The sequence below is a fragment of the Rhinopithecus roxellana genome, chromosome 19, assembly GCF_007565055.1.
Source record: "Rhinopithecus roxellana isolate Shanxi Qingling chromosome 19, ASM756505v1, whole genome shotgun sequence".
Taxonomy (NCBI): domain Eukaryota; kingdom Metazoa; phylum Chordata; class Mammalia; order Primates; family Cercopithecidae; genus Rhinopithecus; species Rhinopithecus roxellana.
In genome coordinates this window covers 63108809-63131541 of record NC_044567.1, presented here as the reverse complement: position 1 = coordinate 63131541, position 22733 = coordinate 63108809, and the positions used below count along the sequence as shown (strand labels likewise).

General features: G+C 47.2%; 2 protein-coding genes across 4 annotated transcripts in view; both read left to right on the top strand.

Moving 5' to 3' along the window:
• The window catches only part of RNF157 (ring finger protein 157), a 97995-nt gene that overhangs the window by 67288 nt on the left and 7974 nt on the right, over positions 1-22733 (top strand). The window contains exons 4-19 of one of the 3 annotated variants that reach the window (XM_030923400.1): positions 5112-5258; positions 5704-5821; positions 6324-6390; positions 7320-7363; positions 8695-8742; positions 10854-10925; positions 11468-11627; positions 11823-11935; positions 14889-15127; positions 15960-16068; positions 18223-18334; positions 18809-18981; positions 19227-19292; positions 20406-20454; positions 21047-21139; positions 22276-22386. In XM_030923400.1, coding sequence (XP_030779260.1) covers positions 5112-5258; positions 5704-5821; positions 6324-6390; positions 7320-7363; positions 8695-8742; positions 10854-10925; positions 11468-11627; positions 11823-11935; positions 14889-15127; positions 15960-16068; positions 18223-18334; positions 18809-18981; positions 19227-19292; positions 20406-20454; positions 21047-21139; positions 22276-22386 — 1721 coding nt within the window. The remainder of the gene's footprint in view (positions 1-5111; positions 5259-5703; positions 5822-6323; positions 6391-7319; positions 7364-8694; positions 8743-10853; positions 10926-11467; positions 11628-11822; positions 11936-14888; positions 15128-15959; positions 16069-18222; positions 18335-18808; positions 18982-19226; positions 19293-20405; positions 20455-21046; positions 21140-22275; positions 22387-22733) is intronic. The other 2 variants (XM_030923401.1, XM_030923402.1) reach the window with 2 other exon arrangements.
• LOC115894827 (60S ribosomal protein L18) lies at positions 4060-4701 on the top strand. The gene has a single exon (XM_030923403.1). The coding sequence runs from the start codon at positions 4096-4098 to the stop codon at positions 4660-4662; it is 567 nt and encodes a 188-aa protein (XP_030779263.1). The 5' UTR covers positions 4060-4095; the 3' UTR covers positions 4663-4701.

The window sequence follows — 22733 nt, the reverse complement described above, 5'->3', positions numbered from 1 at the left end:
TGCCGTGGCAGCCTGGCTGCAGCTCTAGAATAGGATGAAGCAGCTGTCTTACGCTAAAAGAACCAGACTTGGAAGCAGCAGAGCAATTTGCTTCCCAGGTCCACAGATGCTTGCTTGAATGAGTGTCTGAGCTTCAGGTTTTTTTTTATCTGTAAAATGGTGATAATCAACTTTACCTTTCATGGTGGTTGTCAAAATTAAGGTAACAGAAGGGAAAACACCTGGTGTTCAATAAATGTTAACTTGAAGGGTGTTCTTTGTTTTGTTTTTCTGTGATTATGGGAATAAATTCTGATTCTCAGATTTCCAGGTAAAGATGGAAGATTGAACACCTACTTTTGCTTCCTCTGAAAACCCCATCAAGTAATTATAAACATGTATTTAAAAGGCATAAATCTGGCCGGGCACAATGGCTCATGCCTGTAATCCCAGCACTTTGGGAGACCAAGGCGGGCGGATCACCTGAAGTCTAGGAGTCAAAGACCAGCCTGGCCAACATGGTAAAACCCCGTCTCTACTACAAATACAAAAATTAGCCAGACATGGTGGCATGCACCTGTAGTCCCAGCTGCTCCAGAGGCTGAAGCAGGAGAATTGCTTAAACCCAGGAGGCAGAGGTTTCAGTAAGCCAAGATTGTTCCACTGCACTCCACTCTGGGTGAGAGTGAGACGCCATCTAAAAAATAAAAAATAAGGCCGGGTGCGGTGGCTCAAGCCTGTAATCCCAGCACTTTGGGAGGCCAGGGTGGGCAGATCACAAGGTCAGGAAATCGAGAGCATCCTGGCTAACACGGTGAAACCCCGTCTCCACTAAAATTACAAAAAATTAGCCAGGCATGGTGGCAGGCGCCTGTAGTCCCAGCTACTCGGGAGGCTGAGGCAGGAGAATGGCGTGAACCCAGGAGACGGAGGTTGCAGTGAGGCGAGATTGTGCCACTGCACTCCAGCCTGGGCGACAGAGTGTGACTCCGTCTCAATAAAATAAATAAATTAATTAAATAAAATAAAAATAAAAAAATTTTAAAAAGGCATAAATCTGTAAGTATTTGGAGAATGGGAAGACAGCAGCAGCAACAAAATTTTAGAAGCTGGAAGCACATAGTGAATATTAAATGACTTAGTAGACCCAGGATATCAGAATCCTGAACTAGCAGAAAGAAAAGCTGAGAATCACCCAATTTATACTGTGGTATTATCCCCCAAGGGGTTCAGAAATTAGCAGTGCCAGGTCCCTCTAGAAGTTGAGGTGGGAAGCTAAAATGAAGAGGATTGGTAGAAAGTCTGCCCTCAAGGTAGGCAGATCCCCTCCCTTGTACCACACAGCCAGAACTACATTACTACAACCTGGCCAAAGGCAGGCAGATGACTGTCCCTGGAAAGGTAAAAACAAAGAATCTCTGGACAAGAGAGACCCGGGCACAGCTAACGGCCAGTACTAAAAACAGGCTAACCAGCCTGGGCAATATGGTAAAGCCCTGTCTCTACAAGAAATACAAAAATTAACCAAGCATGGTAGTGCACACCTGTAGTCCCAGCTACTTGGGAGGCTGAAGTGGGAGGATCACCTGAGCCCAGGTAGGTCGAGGCTGCAATGAGTCACAATCACACCACTGCACTCCAGCCTGGGCAAGAGTGAGACCCTGTCTCAAAACAAAACGGGGGGTGAGTGGATCCTGGCAAACTGGGTGTTGAGCCCTCCAGCTGCCTCTCCACTCTGCCGCTAGAATGCTGGCAGCCAGGCCTTTGTCAAGAGAGAGAAAAACTGTTTTCTGGAAATTGGACCTGCCTGGATAGGAAAACCTAGGAGACTAGAGTTGGAGGTTCCTCAGCAGATCCAGATCAGCCCACAGTGAAGCCCGGGATCCCCAAGTCCTGCTGTGCACTCAGAGCTCTAATCAGCAGTTTAAATATCTTAAATACAAGCAGACAGCCACAGATTCTTAGATGTGTACAGAATGCCTATAATAGGAAAGACAGTAGCCAAACAAACCAACATTTTAAAACAGCCTAACTAGGCCGGGTGTGGTGGCTCACACATTTAATCCCAGAACTTTGGGAGGCCAAAACAGGAGGATCGCTTAAGCCCAGGAGTTTGAGACCAGCCTGGGCAACATAGTGAGACCCCATCTCTTTATAAAATAATAATAAAGTAAAAAAAAAATCTAATTGGAAAGAAAAGCTATGCGGGAAGAAGAAAACTTCATTAATAGTCTCAAAGACATGAGAGAAGATATCCTTTTCTTTCATGGACACAATGACACAAAGTTTATGAAACCAAAAAAATTGCTTTTAGAAATTAAAACAAGGAGCATAAATACAAATTTCAATAGAATTATAGGAAGAAAACTTGAAATATTCTAGAAAGCAGAGCAAAAATCCAGAGAGAAGGAAAATAGAAGAAGAAAGATACAAGTAATAGAGCACCCATTTAGAAGGTCTGACATCCAACTAACGGGTTCTACAGAGAACAGAGGATATAAAAGGAAGGAAATCATGAGTGACATAGAATTTAAGAAAATTTCTCAGAAGCAGAGGGTACAAGTTTCTAAATGGAAAGGACCACCAAGTGCCCACAGAGTGGATGAGAAAGAGGACTGTCTATAAGCTTTCAGAAGAAGGATCAGCAGTTGGAACGACTTCAGACTTCTTGGGAACAACGCTGGGAGGTGAAAAATAAGGCAGCGAAAAGGCTTTCAGTGTCTTTTAGAAATTATTTATAATCTAGAATACTTTGCTCAGCCAAACTTTGAATGAAGTGTGAATGTTGAATAAAAGCTCTCAAAAGTTTATTTCCCAACACACCCTTTTTCAGGAAGCTGGTAGAACACATGCTCCACCGATATGAAAGAATAACCCAAGACAGAGGAAGAATTGAGGCACAGGAAACATGAGCTTCTACAGGAGGACAGAGGCAAAAGGGACCCACCAGGATGATGGAGGGGGAGAGATTCCAGGGTGGCGGCTGGGAGCCAGGTGCAGAGGGCCAAGTACAGATGGGAGCGAGTCCAAGGGACCTCCTCAATAAGATGAAATGAATAGACCACTTGGTGCATCTGAACGTTTTGAGAGATTTAGACAGCCCCAGAGAGCTTGGGTTGGAATTTGTGATGAGTATATAGAAAACTATGCAACTGGAAAAAAAAAAAAAAAAAAAAAGGGTGAGCACTAACTAAGAAAAAGTTAGGCAAGAAAAGAAAAATAATCATAGATTATATGTTTATATAATCACAGTAATACACAAATGTACTGGACTATTATAAAATTATGATGTAGCTATACTGTGGGGATGGGGGAGTTCCTATATGGAGCAGAATGAGTAAAGAGAAAGAAATCCTTGTTTCCATAGTAGGAAATCCATAGATAGTGCCTAAAACTGAAAAATCAAGAAGTAGTAACCCAAGGATATTTCTTAGAAACGTGGGTCGGCCAGGCGTGGTGGCTCAAGCCTGTAATCCCAGCACCTTGGGAGGCCGAGGCGGGCGGATCACGAGGTCAGGAGATCGAGACCATCCTGGCTAACACGGTGAAACCCCGTCTCTACTGAAAAAATACAAAAAACTAGCCGGGGCCGGGCGCCGTGGCTCAAGCCTGTAATCCCAGCACTTTGGGAGGCCGAGATGGGTGGATCACGAGGTCAGGAGATCGAGACCATCCTGGGTAACACGGTGAAACCCCATCTCTACTAAAAATACAAAAAACTAGCCAGGTGAGGTGGCAGGCGCCTGTAGTCCCAGCTACTCCGGAGGCTGAGGCAGGAGAATGGCGTAAACCCGGGAGGCGAAGCTTGCAGTGAGCTGAGATCCGGCCACTGCACTCCAGCCTGGGCGACAGAGTGAGACTCCGTCTCAAAAAAAAAAAGAAAAAAAAAAAAAACTAGCCGGGCGAGGTGGCGGGCGCCTGTAGTCCCAGCTACTCGGGAGGCTGAGGCAGGAGAATGGCGTAAACCCGGGAGGCGGAGCTTGCAGTGAGCTGAGATCCGGCCACTGCACTCCAGCCTGGGCGACAGAGCGAGACTCCGTCTCAAAAAACAAAAAAAAAAAAAGAAACGTGGGACTGTTCTCTCTTTCCGGACCTGGCAGAGCAGGAGGCGCCATCATGGGAGTTGACATTCGCCACAACAAGGACCGAAAGGTTCGGCGCAAGGAGCCCAAGAGCCAGGATATCTACCTGAGGCTGTTGGTCAAGTTGTATAGGTTTCTGGCCAGAAGAACCAATTCCACATTCAACCAGGTTGTGCTGAAGAGGTTGTTTATGAGTCGCACCAACCGGCCACCTCTGTCCCTTTCCCGGATGATCCGGAAGATGAAGCTTCCTGGCCGGGAAAACAAAACGGCCGTGGTTGTGGGGACCATAACGGACGACGTGCGGGTTCAGGAGGTGCCTAAACTAAAGGTATGTGCACTGCGCATAACCAGCCGGGCCCGCAGCCGCATCCTCAGGGCAGGAGGCAAGATCCTCACTTTCGACCAGCTGGCACTGGACTCCCCCAAGGGCTGCGGCACTGTCCTGCTCTCCGGTCCTCGCAAGGGCCGAGAGGTGTACCGGCATTTCGGCAAGGCCCCAGGAACCCCGCACAGCCACACCAAACCCTACGTCCGCTCCAAGGGCCGGAAGTTCGAGCGTGCCAGAGGCCGACGGGCCAGCCGAGGCTACAAAAACTAACCTTGGATCCCTACCCTCTTATTAAAAAGATTTTGAATGTGAAAAAAAAAAAAAAAAAAAAAAAAAAAGAAAAAAAGAAACGTGGGTAAATGCCAAAGTGATCACTAAAAGGGGTGTCCTCTGAAGAGAAGGAAAGGGAAGAAGTAAGGCCTGCTATTTTTTGCCTTGAAGAAACTATTTAAACTACGTGATTAATAACTTTTATTAAAATAAAAACAAAACTGCCAAATGCACAATGGTGTAGTGGTAGCACTAGGAAATATCAGAAGTAACCTGAGTGCCCAGCAATATTGGTCATGAAGCACTCTGTGATCATTCAGAATGAAGAGGTAGACCTATGCTTACGATCACTCAGAGAAGCCCACAATATATTGCTAAATTTTTTTTTAAAGGTAAATTTTAAAATACTGATATGCTACCCTGCAAATGCTGAGTCTCTGGTTTTCTAGATGTGCTGAGGAAGTGAAGAGCCCTGGAGAAGAGGCCAGCAAAGCTAAAGTCCACTACAATGTTGAGTTCACCTTTGACACAGATGCTCGGGTAGCCATCACCATCTATTACCAGGCCACGGAAGAGTTCCAGAATGGTATTGCCAGGTAAGATCAGGAGACCAGGTGAGCCACTTCCTTCCCAGATGGGTAGAGTCCATGTCTTATCCACTCAGCAAAGGTGGAAAACATTCTTTTTCTGCAGCCAGATGAGATCTGGTTCCTGAACAGATTTTCTTCTACGAAGTCCTATCCTTTACCTTTTCCCTTCAAGTTGTGCCATCTTGGTATAGTGGCAAATGGTGGCATAGTCAGTCCTTCAGGTCCTTAACATGCTGTTAAAAATCTAGTAAGCTACCTTTCTTCGGATGTGTGGGTTGAATAGAAAAGTTCAACGTTGCCAAGCAAGAGCAAAGGAAATGGATTATAAAGGACCCTTTCTTCTCTTCGCTAGAGCCTGTTGATAATTGAGAACAGGCATGAGCAGAGGAAGTTGTCAGATCCATTTGTGCCAGATACTGACTTTTGCTTTGCCTCCCACTTGTATCAATAGCTACATTCCCAAAGACAACAGCCTCCAGTCGGAGACTGTGCACTACAAGCGAGGAGTGTGTCAGCAGTTCTGCCTGCCCTCCCACACTGTGGATCCCTCCGAGTGGGCTGAAGAGGAGGTGAGCTACCTTTGGGGAGGGTTTCCCACATCGACTCAGAAGGGCCTAGGGGCTACTTAGGACTCTGGCCAACAGCAAAGGGGCTGCTCAGACACTTGAAGGCCGTGCTTACCTTTCAGTCTTGTGACTTCATCATGTCCTTTTAAAGCTCTGCTTATTTTGTATCAAGGATATACCTGACTTTGTTAATTTTTCCATTCCCTAGGAATGGAAATAGCCCATTAGCATTGGATACTTTGAGACAGCCATGCTCAAAGAAAAAAAAAAAAAAAAACCTGTAGGTTAGAAGGCCTTATTTACATCTGTGAGATTTTTAAAAAGAAACTGATGGCCCTCATTTAACAAATTTGGGTAATTAACAAGGCTGACGAGGAGCCTTGTTAATGAGGAGCAGAAATGAGATTAATGCTTGACAGTATCGCCCTTTCTGAGATTAACTGTGCCATCTAAATGTGTTAAGTCCTCTTTTTTTTTTGTTTTCTTTCCTTTTCTTTCCCTTCAGCTTGGCTTTGATCTGGACAGAGAAGTTTACCCTCTAGTGGTACATGCCGTGGTGGATGAAGGAGACGGTAGGGGCGATTTCTGTCCTCTTTGGCTGTGCACACTGCTCTTTTGTGGCATATTCCTGGCAGCAGCTGTGGCCCCAGAACAACATGCCTTCTTTGTGGGTGTTTGTGACTGTGAGTCAGGCAGTCTCTGCATCCTCTCACATCTGTGACTCCAAGCTCCTGGGCGGATGTGAAAAGTGTGGGTTTGGCTGGGCACAGTGGCTCACACATGTAATCCCAGCAGTTTGGGAGGCCGAGGCAGGTTTGAATCACCTGAGGTCAGGAGTTCAAGACCAGCCTGGGCAACATGGTGAAACCCTTTCTCTATTAAAATGCCGTGGTGGTATACAAAAATCAGCTGGGCATGGCAGTGTGCGCCTGTAATCTCAACTACTTGGGAGGCTGAGGCAGGAGAATGGTTTGAACCCAGGAGGTGGAGGTTGCACTGAGCTGAGATTATGCCACTGCACTCCAGCCTGGGTGACAGAGTGAGACTCGGTCTCAAAAAATGTGGGTTAGCTGGGTGTGGTGGCCCATCCCTGTAATACTAACACTTTGGGAGGCTGAGGCAGGCAGATCACCTGAGGTCAGGAGTTCGAGACCAGCCTGGCCAACGTAGTGAAACCCCATTTCTACTAAAAATACAGAAAATTAGCCAGGCATGGTGGCTCATATCTGTAATCCCAGATACTTGGGAGGCTGAGGCAGGAGAATCACTGGAACCCGGGAGGTGGAGGCCACAGTGAGCCAAGATCATGCCACCTCACTCCAGCCTGGGCAACAGAGCCAGACTTTATCTCAAGAAAAAAAAAGTGAGGGTTATATAACATGCCCCTTCTAGGGACAGACTGGCACATTTGGGTTGCCAGATTGCAGGGAATTGGGGAAGGTCATGGGCATCAAGGTGTGCTGTTTGGGCTTCTTCACTCACATGCCTATGTTTCTTTCAGAATATTTTGGCCATTGCCATATACTGCTGGGTACTTTTGAGAAGGTGAGTGACTTTAGAGGGCCTCGCTTTATTCCCTTTAGCCCTTTCTTTCATGTGAGACACATGTAACCCCTGTTTGCTGGGTCCCTGAGCTCAGTGGGTCTGGCTTTAGAGGCTATGATGGTGACAGAACATCGCTTTGGGGGCTATGCTTGGGTGTAGGTCTAGCCCTGCCGTCACCTTGCTACGGGACCTTCAAATACTTAGGCCTCAGTCTCCTTAAAATTAAAGGGTTAGACTGAGTCAGACACGGTAGCTCACACCTGTAATCCCAGCACTTTGGGAGGCCAAGGTGGGTGGATCACTTGAGGCCAGGAGTTCGAGGCTAGCCTGGGAAACATGGCAAAACCCCACCTCTGTTAAAAATATAAAAATTAGCCAGGCGTGGTGGCGGGCACCTGTAATCCCAGCTACTCAGGAGGCTGAGGCAGGAGAATTGCTTGAACCTGGGAGGCGGAGGTTGCAGTGAGCTGAGATGGCGCCACTGCACTCCAGCCTGGGCGATAAAGTGAGGCTGTGTCTCAAAAAAAAGAGAAAAAAAGAAAGAAAGGGTTACACTGGATAGTTGTAAGACCTTTAAAGAATTAGGATTGTATAATTCTACTCTGAGAGCGTCCAGAACGTGTGTACAGTAGTCCCCCCTTATCCTCAGGAGATACGTTCCAAGACCCCCAGTGGATGTCTGAAACTGCAGATCGTACAGAACCCTCATATACACTATGGTTTTTCGTATACTTCATCCACACCTATGATAAAGTTTCATTCATAAATTAGACAAAGTAAGAGATTAAGAATAATAGTAAACTAAAACAATTATAACTATAAGGTAATAAAAGTCTGGGGCCGGGCGCGGTGGCTCAAGCCTGTAATCCCAGCACTTTGGGAGGCCGAGACGGGCAGATCACGAGGTCAGGAGATCGAGACCATCCTGGCTAACACGGTGAAATCTCGTCTCTACTAAAAATACAAAAACTAGCCGGGCGAGGTGGCGGGCGCCTGTAGTCCCAGCTACTCGGGAGGCTGAGGCAGGAGAATGGCGTAAATCCGGGAGGCGGAGCTTGCAGTGAGCTGAGATCTGGCCACTGCACTCCAGCCTGGGCGACAGAGCGAGACTCCGCCTCAAAAAAAAAAAAAGTCTGAAAGTCATCTTTCTCTCTCAAAATATCTTATTGTATGTAATATTTTCAGACAGTGGTTGATGGTGGGTAACTGAAACCATGGAAAATGAAACTGCAGATAAGGGAGGGTGACTGTAACTGGGAGATGTAACAGAAGAATACCTGGAGCTTTATTACCCTCCCTTCCTTGTCATCACTTTCATATTTTCATTCCAGCACACAGATGGAACTTTCTGTGTCAAGCCCCTCAAACAGAAACAAGTAGTAAGTATTTGAAGACCACAGACTGTCAGTATTAGGGTCCTTCCTTCCTTTTATTCTTTCCTTTCTTCTTCTCTCTCCCTCTTTTTTTTTTTGTTTTTGTTTTTGTTTTACTTTTTGCTGTCTCTCCTTTTCTTTTTCTTCTTTTTTTTTTTTAATCAAAGAAGAAAAGAAAAAAAGGGAGTGCTTTTGAATGTTACAAGCTATTACAAGACGACTTGGGTGGCCTGAAAGGAATGCTGATTTTTGATGTCTTCATTGTTCCAGAAGTGTTGGGGTTGAGGGAGCCTTTATCTGAGTAAAGGACTTGAGAAATGAAAGAACAAGATTTATTTCCCAACACTGGGTTTAGGGAGAACTCTTTTTATTTAAAATGCCAGAGTGAGAAATATTTCAAGCGAAAGGATAAGCATTAGGGTCCAATTTAGGGTAATTAGAGTCATTGGCTTAATTTATCCATTCCTTTTCTAAAATTCAAAGTTGGCCATTCTTCCTCTTGTAGAATGATCAGCACCTTGTGCATATGTCTGCTGGAAGTCCCAGCCCCTGCCATGTGCCAGCACTTTTCTTTCCACTCTTATAGAGGTAGGAGGAGATATCATTGGAAGGAGAGAGAGTGGTGCCAGTGGCATTGGCAAGGGAGGGTGGGTGAGGGGTAGGTCATCTCAGGGAGGTTGTAGAGCAGCTGGGTAGGAGGCAGGGCTGGGCTTCGTCAAGATGCAAAGAAAAGCCTCCCTGCAGATGGGTGATAGATACCTGAAATTCTATACTATCCATTCTTTTAGGTTAATTATTTGCCTCTCTTTTAATGAGATCAGTAATAAGACTATCTTAGCATAAATTAGTTTTCCAATATAATCACTACATGAAAACAAGTTTTAAGAGCAGATGAGGAAACAGATCCTGAGTCCAGGGCACTACCTGGGCAGGCCAGGCCTTGGTGAGTTGCCTCATGGGGGAAGGCCTGGTTCTCCAGGAGGCCTGGATGGGATGGAAAGGTTCGTGTAGCTAGAGGAAAATGGTTTGTTCATTTTCCTCTTGTTAGATTGGCATTAGCAACAGACTGTCAGACTGGAGAGTGGGATATAAAATCAGAGACAGGCTATGTCTTAGAGGAAGGGATGGCTAAGAAACAGAGGTGAGGCAGAAGAGCGTGCTCCTAAAAGTAAATGGGGCAGGGCCAACTTAGGCACTGACATGGGCCAGGTGAGTGGGAGTGGGATTGGGCCTTGGTAGTTGGGATTTTAAGAAACAGGGCTGGCTGGGCTTGGTGGCTCATCCCTCTAATCCTAGCACTTTGGGAGGCTGAGGCAGGTGGATCACTTGAGGTCAGGAGTTTGAGACCAGCCTGGCCAACATGGTAAAACCCCATCTCTACCACAAAATACAAAAATTAGCCAGGCATGGTGGTGCATGCCTGTAATCCTAGCTACACAGGAGGCTGAGACAGGAGAATCGCTTGAACCCAGGAGGCGGAGGTTGCAGTGAGCCAAGATGGTGCCACTGCACTCCAGCCTGGATGACAGAGCAAGACCCTGTCTCAAAAAAAGAAAGAAAGAAACAGGGCCAGGCGGTGTAATTTTGCTGCATGTTGGGGATGGGGTGGCTTCATGGTGTGGGGTACACACCATTAGCCTCTCCCTCAAGATCTTGCTATCGCCCTTTGCATTCATATTTTCCCTTCCCATCTTTTTCCTTGCCAATTTCTTCTTCTTTTTCTCTTTTCTATTCCTTTATTTTTATGTCTGAACTCAAATTGGATTACATAGCAAATGCCTATGTTTTAATGCATACCCTTCCATCCTTTTTCTAGTCTATGCCTTCTTAATTGTCCATAATAGTAAGCTGCAGTGCAAGTATTATTATTGTATTTGTGAACTTTTGTGTTCCCTATTGCATATAATGATGGGTGAATTAAATATTTGATTTTCTTTCTCCTCCCAAATAGAAAACATGAGTAAATAAAAGCATCCTTTACTTATCTAGGCCTTTGATTTTTTTTCATTATGAATCAGTAATCCTTGGTTACCAAAAGAGGTAAGAGGGGAGGGAGTTCCCACTCTTGTCTCTCGGTGGAGACAGCCTGTCCTTGAACCTTTCTATTTGCTGTTCAGGTAGACGGGGTCAGCTACCTCCTTCAGGAGATCTATGGAATTGAAAACAAGTACAACACACAAGATTGTAAGGTAAGTTTTATCCAAAATTCTGAAGGTACTGTTTCCAGGAGGCCAAGTGAGAAATTACAAGCCAGCGTCCAGGAATTTAGCATGCCAAACTCTGAAATCAGTTAGGCCTTAGAAGGGTATTTTCTTGTTCCTCATTTCAGATCATTATGCTTTTACCACTTGGGAAATGAGAAAAGTAGGCTGGTTTGGCTTTGTTCTGCCACAGAGCTCTGTCCAACTCGGTTTCCACCAGGGTCCTTTCTTCGCTCCTTTTCCTTTATCTGTGTGGTCCCCTAGGTCCCTTCAGCTGAGACTTGAGAGGCCTAGCTCCGAGCCTCATAGGAGCTCGAGTGGTTAGTCTCGTCCTCTCAATTTTAGATAAACACTTCCCAGAAGCAGTGAAGCTAAGTGTGTGGACGCACTGGGTAAACAACAAAGTCCAATGTCAATGCAGATTTTATTCTTATTACTTATCCTAGCTCTTCAGCCACACTGCCTTGTCTGTAAAGTATGGGACAGGAAGAGCTTTGTGACATTGGCTAAATTGCTTTCTCCTCGACCAGGTGGCTGAAGACGAAGTGAGTGATAACAGTGCCGAGTGTGTGGTGTGTCTCTCGGATGTCCGGGACACCTTGATTCTGCCCTGTCGCCACCTCTGCCTCTGTAACACCTGTGCAGACACCCTGCGCTACCAGGCCAACAACTGCCCCATCTGCCGACTGCGTAAGCCCCAGAGCGGCAGGGGGACTGGTGGGTGGGAGAGAGGACAAGAGGACATTTACAAAACACTGAAGCGTGTGCTGCTGCTGGATCTGACAAACGGATGCGCGCTGGGAGGGATCATGGTTTCTGTCTGGGCTCTTGTTCATCCTTAATCCTGCATCAGGATGTCCTGATTGCCTGTTTTCTTCTTCACAGCCTTCCGGGCACTGCTTCAGATCCGAGCCATGAGGAAAAAATTGGGCCCTTTGTCCCCAACCAGCTTTAACCCCATCATCTCATCCCAGACATCTGACTCTGAAGAGCATTCAGTAAGTTGGGCTCGGAACCACGGCCCCTCTGAAGCAAATGCCTCATTGGCTTTTTTAAACCTTTCATGCTTTTCTATGTGGCATTGCAGCAAGGAATTAGACCTGGGCATGCTGCAGTATTTAGCAGCCCAGCTGAGAGCATGCGTTACAACCAAATTATTACTGTGGAAAATTGAGTACTGGTCATGAAAACCTCCCTTTTCCTCTTTGGGAACTTGGTGTCCAGTTAATATTTACCATTCCTAGAGCCATCTGCTTGCAGTTTCACTCCAGCGAGGTTCAACTCCAACTCCCTCAGGCAGAAACAATGGGATGATTATTTTGGATTTAAATACAATTTATTATCTTTATTCAAATCCTCGAAGAAAGTAACTGTTTTTCTTTATCCTGTTTTGTGGCCTCAGTGCCTGAGATAAAGTGACCTCAGTTTCCTAGTGTAAGTGCTGATATTAGAGTGAAACCTCAAAGCTTTGCAGTTAAAGAAGAGTAGATACTGTCTTTCTTTACATTAATGCACTGCTGGGAGAGATGATTATTCAGTGAATGGTATTGGGATAATTAGTTAGCTATTCCAAGAGGAAAAATCAGTTTAGCACTTTACTCCTTACCAAATAAATTCCAGCTGGAGTAACTAATTAACTATATTAAAAGCATCAAACCAAACAAACATTACAGCAAACCAAACAAAACAAAACATTCAAAACCTAGAATAAATTGACTGGGCGCGGTGGTTCACGTCTATAATCCCAGCATTTTGGGAGGCCGAGGTGGGCGGATCACAAGGTCAGGAGATCGAGACCATCCTGGTTAACATGGTGAAACCCTGTCTCTACTAAAAAAAAAAAATACAAAAAAATTAGCTGGGTGTGGTGGCGAGCACCTATAGTCCCAGCTATTCGGGAGGCTGAGGCAGGAGAATGGCCTGAACCCGGGAGGCGGAGCTTGCAGTGAGCGGAAATGGCGCCACTGCACTCCATCCAGCCTGGGTGATAGAGCGAGACTCCGTCTCAAACAAACAAACAAACAAACAAACAAAAAAACCTAGAATAAATTATAGACCATTATTTAGTTGACTTTGGATTGGAAAGGATTCTCTAAGCTTGAAAGCAAGAGCCATACATTTTACTACCTAAAAAGTTTAGCACGTCAGAGGTCTAAAAGGTGACCAAAATTAAAAGTTAGACAACAAATAGTGGTTTTTTAAAAAAGTATTTACAATGTATGTATCAGAGGAAAAGCTAATGTCTTTGCCATAGTTCATATCGAATAATACAGTAGATTAATGGGCAAAGGGCATAAACAAAGCATACTCAACATAGAGTGTTTTTAAAAGTTCAACCACATTAAAAATCAGTGATATGCGAATATGAGAATACCGTTTTCCAACTTTCAAATTTTAAAAACTTTTTTTTTTAGTGATTCTCCCTGCTTTCGGGGAAGCAGTCAGAATAGGTCTTCTGTATTACTTATAGGAGTGTAACTAGAAAAGGCACTGAAAGAAACAAAACAGCAGAAAACAGCAGTATATATCAAGAGCCTTAAAAACATGCATACCTCATCATCTAAGAGCTAATAATTTAATAACAAGAAGATAATTTGAAAAAAAGGCATTCGAGGATGTTCATCAAGACTTGTTTACAATAGGATGTGCTGGACACAACTAGATACACAGCACTAGGAGAATAGTTAGAAAACTTAGGGGATCTATAAGAAGAGGGGACATATATGAAGAGGCTTCAGAAACGAAGGAAAATATTTATGTTCTGGCCAGCCATGGTGGCTCACATCTGTAATCCTAGCATTTTGGGAGGCCAAGGCAGGAGGATCAGTTGAAACCAGAAGTTCAAGACTAGCCTGGGCAACATAGTGAGATCCCATCTCTTTTTTAAAAAAGAGGAAAGTGGCCGGGCACGGTGGCTCAAGCCTGTAATCCCAGCACTTTGGGAGGCCGAGGCGGGCGGATCACGAGGTCAGGAGATCGAGACCATCCTGGCTAACACGGTGAAACCCCGTCTCTACTAAAAAAATACAAAAAACTAGCCGGGCGAGGTGGCGGGCGCCTGTAGTCCCAGCTACTCGGGAGGCTGAGGCAGGAGAATGGCGTAAACCCGGGAGGCGGAGTTTGCAGTGAGCTGAGATCTGGCCACTGCACTCCAGCCTGGGTGACAGAGCGAGACTCCTTCTCAAAAAAAAAAAAAAAAAAAAAAAAAAAAGAGGAAAGTATAATAAAATAAGCCGAATATAAAATTGTTATTTACAGATTGATCAAAACTGTGTAAATAGTACACAGAAAAAAATGGGAAGAAGAGACACCAGAATGCTAACAAAAATAACTTTGGTGATTTGATTACTGGTGATTTTTTTTCCTAATAATGTATTTTCCAAATTTCCTGTAATTAACATGTTTCCATTATAATCAGAAAAAAAAAATAGAGATTATTAAGAAAAAGCTTACCAATAAGCAGGATCTACAATGTGTCGTTCTTTGATTTTTTTTTTTTTTTTTTTTGAGACGGAGTCTTGCTCTGTCGCCCAGGCTGGAGTGCAGTGGCCGGATCTCAGCTCACTGCAAGCTCCGCCTCCCGGGTTTACGCCATTCTCCTGCCTCAGCCTCCCGAGTAGCTGGGACTACAGGCACCCGCCACCTCGCCCGGCTAGTTTTTTTGTATTTTTTAGTAGAGACGGGGTTTCACAGTGTTAGCCAGGATGGTCTCGATCTCCTGACCTCGTGATCCGCCCGTCTCGGCCTCCCAAAGTGCTGGGATTACAGGCTTGAGCCACCGCGCCCGGCCCGTTCTTTGATATTTTATCTCTGCCTCTAGTACAGTTGTTCTTACCAGACCCCCCAAGAACAGATATGAAACATTTTTTTCAGTGTAGAGTAAGTAGCATAATCATGTCATAAAACAAAAAGGACCTAATTGATTTTTTAACCTGTCTCTGATTCCCCTAGTCCTCAGAGAATATTCCACCAGGCTATGAAGTAGTATCTCTTCTGGAGGCCCTCAACGGGCCCCTCACCCCGTCCCCAGCAGTTCCTCCACTTCACGTGCTTGGAGATGGCCACCTCTCAGGAATGCTCCCTTCGTATGGCAGTGATGGCCACCTGCCCCCCGTCAGGACGATCTCGCCTCTTGACCGCCTGTCTGACTGCAGCAGCCAGGGACTCAAACTCAAAAAGAGTCTCTCCAAGTGAGTAGCCAGTGCTCCACAGTATTGCCCCCAGAATCCATGATGAGATGTTTCAACCCTCCTTGGTGCTGGCCCACATCCTGGGGCCTTAGGGCAGAGTAACCCTCTGGGCTGTTCCCAGAGCTGCCTGTGGGAAGGTTATCCCATCCATTAAGAGATGAAAATAAGATGGTATGTAGGCACTTAGGAAAATTCTGATGAGACAAATCTCTTATGTATTCTTTTTGTTTTCAAGGATAGGGGGTGGGATATAGGGAAGAGGACATTGAACACTGTGGATAGGGCCATCTAGGCCCCTGGGAGCACTGCTTAGTCCAAAGACTGAAGGAACCTTGTGATCCATATCTCTTAAACATCTAAATCCAGCTAGGTACAAATCATGACAAGGTTTCTGTGGCAGAGTAAAGCAGAGGGTATTTTACAGATGAAAATATTGAGACCCTGTAAATGGCAGTGGTTTTTCCCAAGTTTAGATAGCAAGTCATCAAAGGAGCTAAAGGTAAAACTTAGCGCTTCCGACACCCAAAAGAGGTCTACATCCCTCCCTGGTTCTCTTTTCTACCTCCCTAGTCCTACTTAAGATTTGGGTTTTGAGCCAGGCAAGTTAGCCCAGACCTACTCAGCTACTCAGGAGGCTGTACTCCTCCTCTGTTAAAGACGTCAACAAGAGGATCGCTGAAGCCCAGGAGTCTGAGTCCAGCCTGAGAAACATGAGACCCTGTCTCAAAAAATAAACAAAAAGATTTGGGTTTTCCCCTCAGCTCCCCTTGCAGTATGTACTGTTCTTTAAATGGACGTTGGATATAGCTGCTTTTCCACTGGACTCCTATAGATCCATTTCCCAAAACTCTTCCGTGCTGCATGAAGAGGAAGATGAGCGTTCCTGCAGTGAGTCGGAGACACAGCTCTCTCAGAGACCATCAGCTCAGCATCTCGGAGAGGTAATTGACATTCCTCTCCTCTTCTTGGGTGTTGAACTCCAGGGACTTTCCTCCTACCTGCATGCCTCGTCAGGTCCCTCTGCTCTCATTCACTGATCAAACACCTTTTCAATGCCCTCTGAGGCAGTGGCAAAGATTTCACTAGGTTCATGCATTCATCAGCATATGCAGCCTGTGTTATTTGCCAGGCACTGTGCTGTATGCTGAGTGTAGTAGCTGGGACACAACAAAAGTCCCTGCCCTCGTAACATATTCTTGCTAGCTGGGGTGAGGGTGGGGGACACAAAAGACAATAAGTAAAAAAATACACCTGTGCCAGATGGGGCTGTGGATCAGCGTGTGTGACATGTGGGAAGGGAGTGTCACAACTGGAAGTGGGGGCTGCCATTCTTATAAAGCCGTCCAGGAGCCAAGACCAAGGGAAGTGTGAGAGCTAGCTATGCAGATATACGAGGAGAGAGGGCCCTAGGCCTGGGAACAGCAAGGAGAAAGCCCTGAGGGTAATTGGGGGGTGCCAGGAGGCCCACGTGGAGGAATGGAAGAGAAGGCTGGAATTTTCTACTCTGTGTGTCCCACAAAGACCTCACGTAACAAAGGTTTATGCAGGTTCTCTCTGTAGGGCACTGAGCTAGGTAGAGTGGGGCATAGGAAGGTAAGTAAAGTGGTCCCTGCCCTTAGGTGCTCAGGTCTGGTTGGGACAGGACATATACATGGGAATAGCATGTGCCTGCCACATCATTGTTGCTCAGTAAGTATGTGTTAAATGACTGAGTAAACTTTATAGAAAAGCAGTGTGCCCAAAACAGAGACAATAAATTGCTGTGTCAGAGATGGACAAGATCATTGTAAGTGGAGGAAATCAGAAAATGTGTTACGGAGGAGTAGCATTTTAGCTAAACCTTGAAGTTTTTTAGACATGAAAAAGCTGAGAGAAACATCCATGTGGAGAGGACGGTGCATGCAAAGGCACAGAGCAGGAAGTCGGGGCTCGGAGCAAGCCGGGGACACAGTGAGCACTTCGTTTCCCAAAGGCCCACCTGACCGCAGCATGCAGCCTGGACTAGACAGGAGACAGACCCAGCCAGGAAAGGGCTTTGGTAGCCCAGGCAAGAAGGACTGCCTGAACTAAGACAAAAGAGAAGCGCCTGGAGGAGAGGGAAGGGATTATGGAGACACAGTTCATAGAACTTTGCATCTGCCTCGGATGTGCACCCAGATGCCTGGCAGATGGGAGCTGGGATCGGAGATGGGGGCGTGGGAGGAGCAGCAGGCTGGGGAGCAAGGTGGTGTTTGTATCAGAAAGCAGCTGGGCAGGAGTTAACTGGGGTCCGTGTGGAGATACCCTGCAGGCAGGAAGGCCTCTGCTGTCTTTGTATGCTTTTGCCTCAAGGAAAGCTGATCATAATCCTGGGGAAACCTGGGGTGTCCCCATGTCACAGCTGCGGGGTGACCTGTGTCACCTGAGCTGCATCTTTGTATGGCCGCAGCAGATGCTGTGCCCTGGGCAGGAGGTATTGACTGAAGTGTGCGCCTCCCCTGGGAGGCAGTCATTCCAGGCTTGGGCTGAGAAGTGAGGACGGAAGAGACAAGCTGCGGCCTCTGCATGCCACTCAGTCCCTCCCAGTGTCGCCTTTCCTCCTCATCTCTACCCAGACCTCCCAGCGCCGCCTTTCCTCCTCATCTCTACCCAGACCTCCCAGCGCCGCCTTTCCTCCTCATCTCTACCCAGACCTCCCAGCGCCGCCTTTCCTCCTCATCTCCACCCAGACCTCCCAGCGCCGCCTTTCCTCCTCATCTCTACCCAGACCTCCCAGTGCCGCCTTTTCCTCCTCATCTCTACCCAGACCTCCCAGTGCCGCCTTTTCCTCCTCATCTCTACCCAGACCTCCCAGTGCCGCCTTTTCCTCCTCATCTCTACCCAGACCTCCCAGTGCCGCCTTTCCTCCTCATCTCTACCCAGACCTCCCAGTGCCGCCTTTCCTCCTCATCTCTACCCAGACCTCCCAGTGCCAGCCTTTCCTCCTCATCTCTACCCAGACCTCCCAGTGCCGCCTTTCCTCCTCATCTCCACCCAGACCTCCGCCCTGACCCCTTCCTCCAGCACAGGTGACTCGCACTTGCTCCATGTCCTGTTGTGTCCCCCACACCCTCCAGGAATGTGGTGTGACTCCAGAAAGTGAGAATCTCACCTTGTCATCATCTGGAGCTATTGACCAGTCGTCTTGTACAGGGACGCCTCTGTCGTCCACTATTTCCTCCCCAGAAGGTACATGAGGAGCAGGGAGTGGCTGCATGTCCTTCCCCCTTACCTAGCCCATAGTGTCCTGGTGTTTCCTCTGGGAAGGGACATGGAAGTGGCAAGCTAATACCTGGACTGCATGACAAGTAGGCCCTGGCTTGAGAGGGAAGAGGACTTGCTTTCCTACCATGGGTTAGCGGGCTTGCCTGCAGCTAGCGGGGTGTCAGTTCTCTCAGCCCCAGTCCTGCTGTCATGAGGTTTCCTTTAGCATGATGACAGGGAAAAGCAAATGTCTTGTCCCCAAGGCTAAGTTCTGAGCTCTAAAATATAAAGGAGCAGAATTTTGGAAAACCGTAAACCTAAAACCACTTTTAGGGGAGGGCAAGATAAGGCCACTTCACTCCTCACTGCCTGAGTGCAGGGAGAGGGCTCTGCTCCCCAGAAAGCTTGCAGAAGCCCTGCCTGACCTCCAGGCTCCTTCCCCATCCCCTGTCTCCAAAGGCCCTGCCAGCAGCAGCTTGGCCCAGTCTGTCATGTCCATGGCATCCTCCCAGATCAGCACCGACACCGTCTCCTCCATGTCTGGCTCCTACGTCGCCCCTGGCACTGAAGAGGAGGGAGAGGCTCTCCCTTCCCCCCAGTCTGCCAGCAGAGCCCCCTCGGAAGAAGAAGAGGTAAGGGAAGGGACAGGAACCGCCCTGGCTTCTCTGTTCTTTGCATACGTGTCCAAAGTAGCATAACCAAAGGTCTGCCATGCATGGCTGCAAAGCGCCCCAAAATGCCAGGAGTGCCACAGAAAACAAGGCATTCCCTTAGGTCTGACCCTCCTATTTGACACCAATTTTGTACTGAAGAAGGTTTGGGTTTGCTGTCACGAGAGCTTGATGGAAGAGCCTGTAAAAACTGTGCTCTTCTGCAGGGGCTGCCAGCGGAGTCTCCAGACAGCAACTTTGCTGGCCTCCCAGCTGGAGAGCAGGATGCAGAGGTAACCCCAACAGCATGGAGTGGTGCCCCTTCGCATAGCCAGAGCAGTGCTGGCCTTGGCTGGGGATGCCAATAAGGACCAGGGCTGGGAGGCTTTGCTAACGAAGCCTTCCTAGGGGACATGCCTAGATCAGTGAGAAGTAGAATGTGGGTAGAGATGAGAGCAGCTGCACCAGGGCCTGTGGACTGTCCAGTGAGTGAGGCCACTGGTTCCCAGGGTCACTGGTGTGGAGTGAGTTCAAGAGGGAACTTTTCCTGCCAGCCCCTGGCCTTAAGAATGTATTGTCTGTCATTCCACTAGTATTTACATGGGGGACTGTGTCACAGGTGCTCATTGGTGCTGGGGCACATACAGACCTATACAGATCTGTGTGGCGAGGTTTCTGCCTACCCCCACCCACTGCACCCATCTAGGAGCCCAGTCTAGCAGGCAGACAGGACCACAGTTCAGTGTGAGACGTGCCCTGACCGTGGTGTGCTGTGGAACGCCGGCTCACAGGGAGAGGTCTAGAACTCTTCTTGAGCCAGCTACTCTCAATGGAGGATCTGGATGGGGTTTGGGATCTTAAGGAATTTCTCAAAGTTTTATGATCTCACAATTTGCTCTTTCATTTAGTAACTTTTACTTCTACCTTAGAGAAACGGTATCAATTTGCCAGGCGTGGTGGCACGTGCCTGTAATCCCAGCTACTAGGGAGGCTGAGGCAGGAGAATCACTTGCACCTGGGAGGTGGAGGTTGTGGTGAGCCGAGATCATGCCATTGTACTCTAGCCTGGGCAACAAGAGCGAAACTCCGTCTCAAAAAAAAAAAAAAAAAAAAAAAAACAAGAGAAACAGTATCAGCTAAACTATTAACAAGGGTGTTCCTGACATACCCTTCTGAGCATATATGGGTAATGTGGCTTGGATCTAATCCCTATAGGCAGATGGTGCCTCACCAAGCAAAATCTGCCTCTACTCAGCCTCTCAGGCATATTAAACACAGATGGAAATATATGCTGTTAATGTAGGCCCTGGAGTTAGATACCATTAGGATGATTAGTTCTGTCTTCAGCCAATCAGTTTACTCATTTTGCCACTTTATAGACTCACAGGGCCTTCCTTCTGTCCTAGGGAAATGATGTTATGGAGGAAGAGGATGGATCACCCACGCAGGAAGATGGTAAAAGATCTGGTCCTTTACTTCCTCTAGTTATCTTTCTTTCCTGGGTCTTCTTTAAGGGGTAAAGAAAAGGGTACTGGTATGACTTGGTGGCACTGCTCAGTTGTGTGGGACTGTTAAGGGAAAGGTCGTCGTCTTAGTGGTACATCAAAGCAAGCAGAGCACTGATGACCTCTGTGACCTCCTCAGCTCTTTCTGGGTCTCAGAGCCATGGACGTCAGGTGCAAGTGCTGCAGGAGATACATACAGGTCTATGTTTACCTTAAGTAGATTCGGAAGCTCTCTAAGCAGCTCCCATCATCGGCCTCCCTGCTGCAGGTTTTCAGTGGAGCCCCACAGAGCTCTTCTGGCAGTCTCAGTGTTGAACAGCAGTAGCCGTTTCTTCCACTGTGGGGAAGAGGACTATTTGGCAGTTGGTCAGGTCTTGCTTTAGTTAGGAAAATGGTCGACGTTACTGTAAAAGAGGACTCTCAGGAGCCAGCAGACATATTAAAGGCGTGGTCAAGGAAACAGGTCCAAGTTTCTTCATGGAGCTCAGCTTAGGCAAGTATTTTAAAGGCTATTGTAATGATCTTCCTTTACCATAATTCAGGCCTCTGTTATATCTTCAGTTGGAAGAATGTTGTTTCCAGTAAGGCTAGAAGAGAAGGAATGGCCCACAGAGCAAGGACACAGGAGGAAGAAGGTGGGCAGGAAAGTCTCCCACAAGCAGGGAACACCACGTGTTCCAGGAGCCAGACTCTTCCTCCTGCTGCTCTGAGGCACCTCCCTCAGGGGCGCCTCCAGAGCACACATACGCCCGGCCTGGATGCAGAAGCACCAGCAGATGCCATCCTATTGCTTCTGCTTTAGCGCTGGCCGCCGCTTGGGAAGTGTTTGAGGTGTGCATGTGGACATGACAGCTCCCGCCTGGCCAAGGAGCTTGAAGGAGAAGGTGGCCACCAAGGCTGCCTCCGTCAGCTCTTGCACCCCAGCCCAAGGGGGTTTGGAGTGTCACCAACTCAGTTGATGACTTCAGTGCTTGAGGCTCTAGAGTTACCCCTTGTGATTGTTTCTCCCATAGAATATTTGCTTCTAAGAAGTACAGTGTGGCCAGGTTGTTTCACCTGACATTCCCTAGCCCATGGAATACATTGGTTTTATTCTCTCTGTTTTCACTGAGAAAAAAAGAGGGGAGCTTGATTTTAAAAAAAGACACCTTTTAAAACTTTTCCCTTCCCTTCTTACATGTCTGTAGATTTCTGGTTAGCCACTTAAACACACTGAAAATAACAACTGAGGTCTCGTAAGAAAGGAAATCATAATTTTGTGAATGTAGTCATTCTGATTTGATATGCAAAATGATGGACCCTAAGACCTTTAGTTGTTGTTTCATGTACTTATTTTGCAGAGCCATGTGGTCATAAACAAACCCAGCTCGCACCCAAGGCAGATGCAGGCATGAGCAGGATGACCTCCTCACCGGCCCTCCCTAGCTTCTGCCGGTTGGTTGCAGCCTCACCAGCCTGGCCTCTGCCCAGCTCTGCTCGCTGTAGTGTTCTCTGTTGAGCCTGTGTCCTACAGCCCTCCTCAGTGATCTGACTTGTTAGGGAACAGCAGACGGAAAGGGCTCTAGGGAAACAGCAGGATAGCGTGAGAACATAGACATGCCCACACAATGTGATTCCTTTCTTGTCCACTCTTTACCCACTAAATTATTGTCTTTTTTTAACATATCATTTGATTTTTTTTGGTCTCCATCCTTAAGATTTTTATTTTAAGGACAGCAATGCAGAGAAAAACACAGCCAGCACCTCTCTAACTGCATTAACTCCATTACAGGCCAGAGGACATGCGCATTTCTAGGTATGGAGTGTGACAATAACAATGACTTTGACATCGCAAGCGTGAAAGCACTGGACAATAAGCTGTGCTCTGAGGTCTGCTTACCTGGTGAGTGGCAGTCTGCTGAACATGAACTTGGTGGGAGACGATCCCTGTGCTCTTACCCCTGCTCTCACCCTGGTACACCCATCTCCTGCCCTGCAGTTCCTGCCAAGAAGGCCTGGGGTGTGCTAGTGCTGGAGACCAGTTGCTGAAAGGAAGTAAGAAGGCCTGGGAGAGTCCTTGAGCTTTTTGCAATGAGCCAGCCTTGCTCTGAGTGAGAATATTAGGATAGGAAGAAAGAAGCAAAACTTATGATTTGGCCTGACCACTCTCCACCCCACATCACGGCCTTGCAGGTGCCGTGTCAGGTGGCCTGGTCTTGTTTTCATCAACAGGAAGTTTGAGCAGACAGA

Bases quoted from the DNA above. Each gene is read 5' to 3' on its own strand.
- LOC115894827 (XM_030923403.1), top strand. From the start codon at position 4,096: ATGGGAGTTGACATTCGCCACAACAAGGACCGAAAGGTTCGGCGCAAG.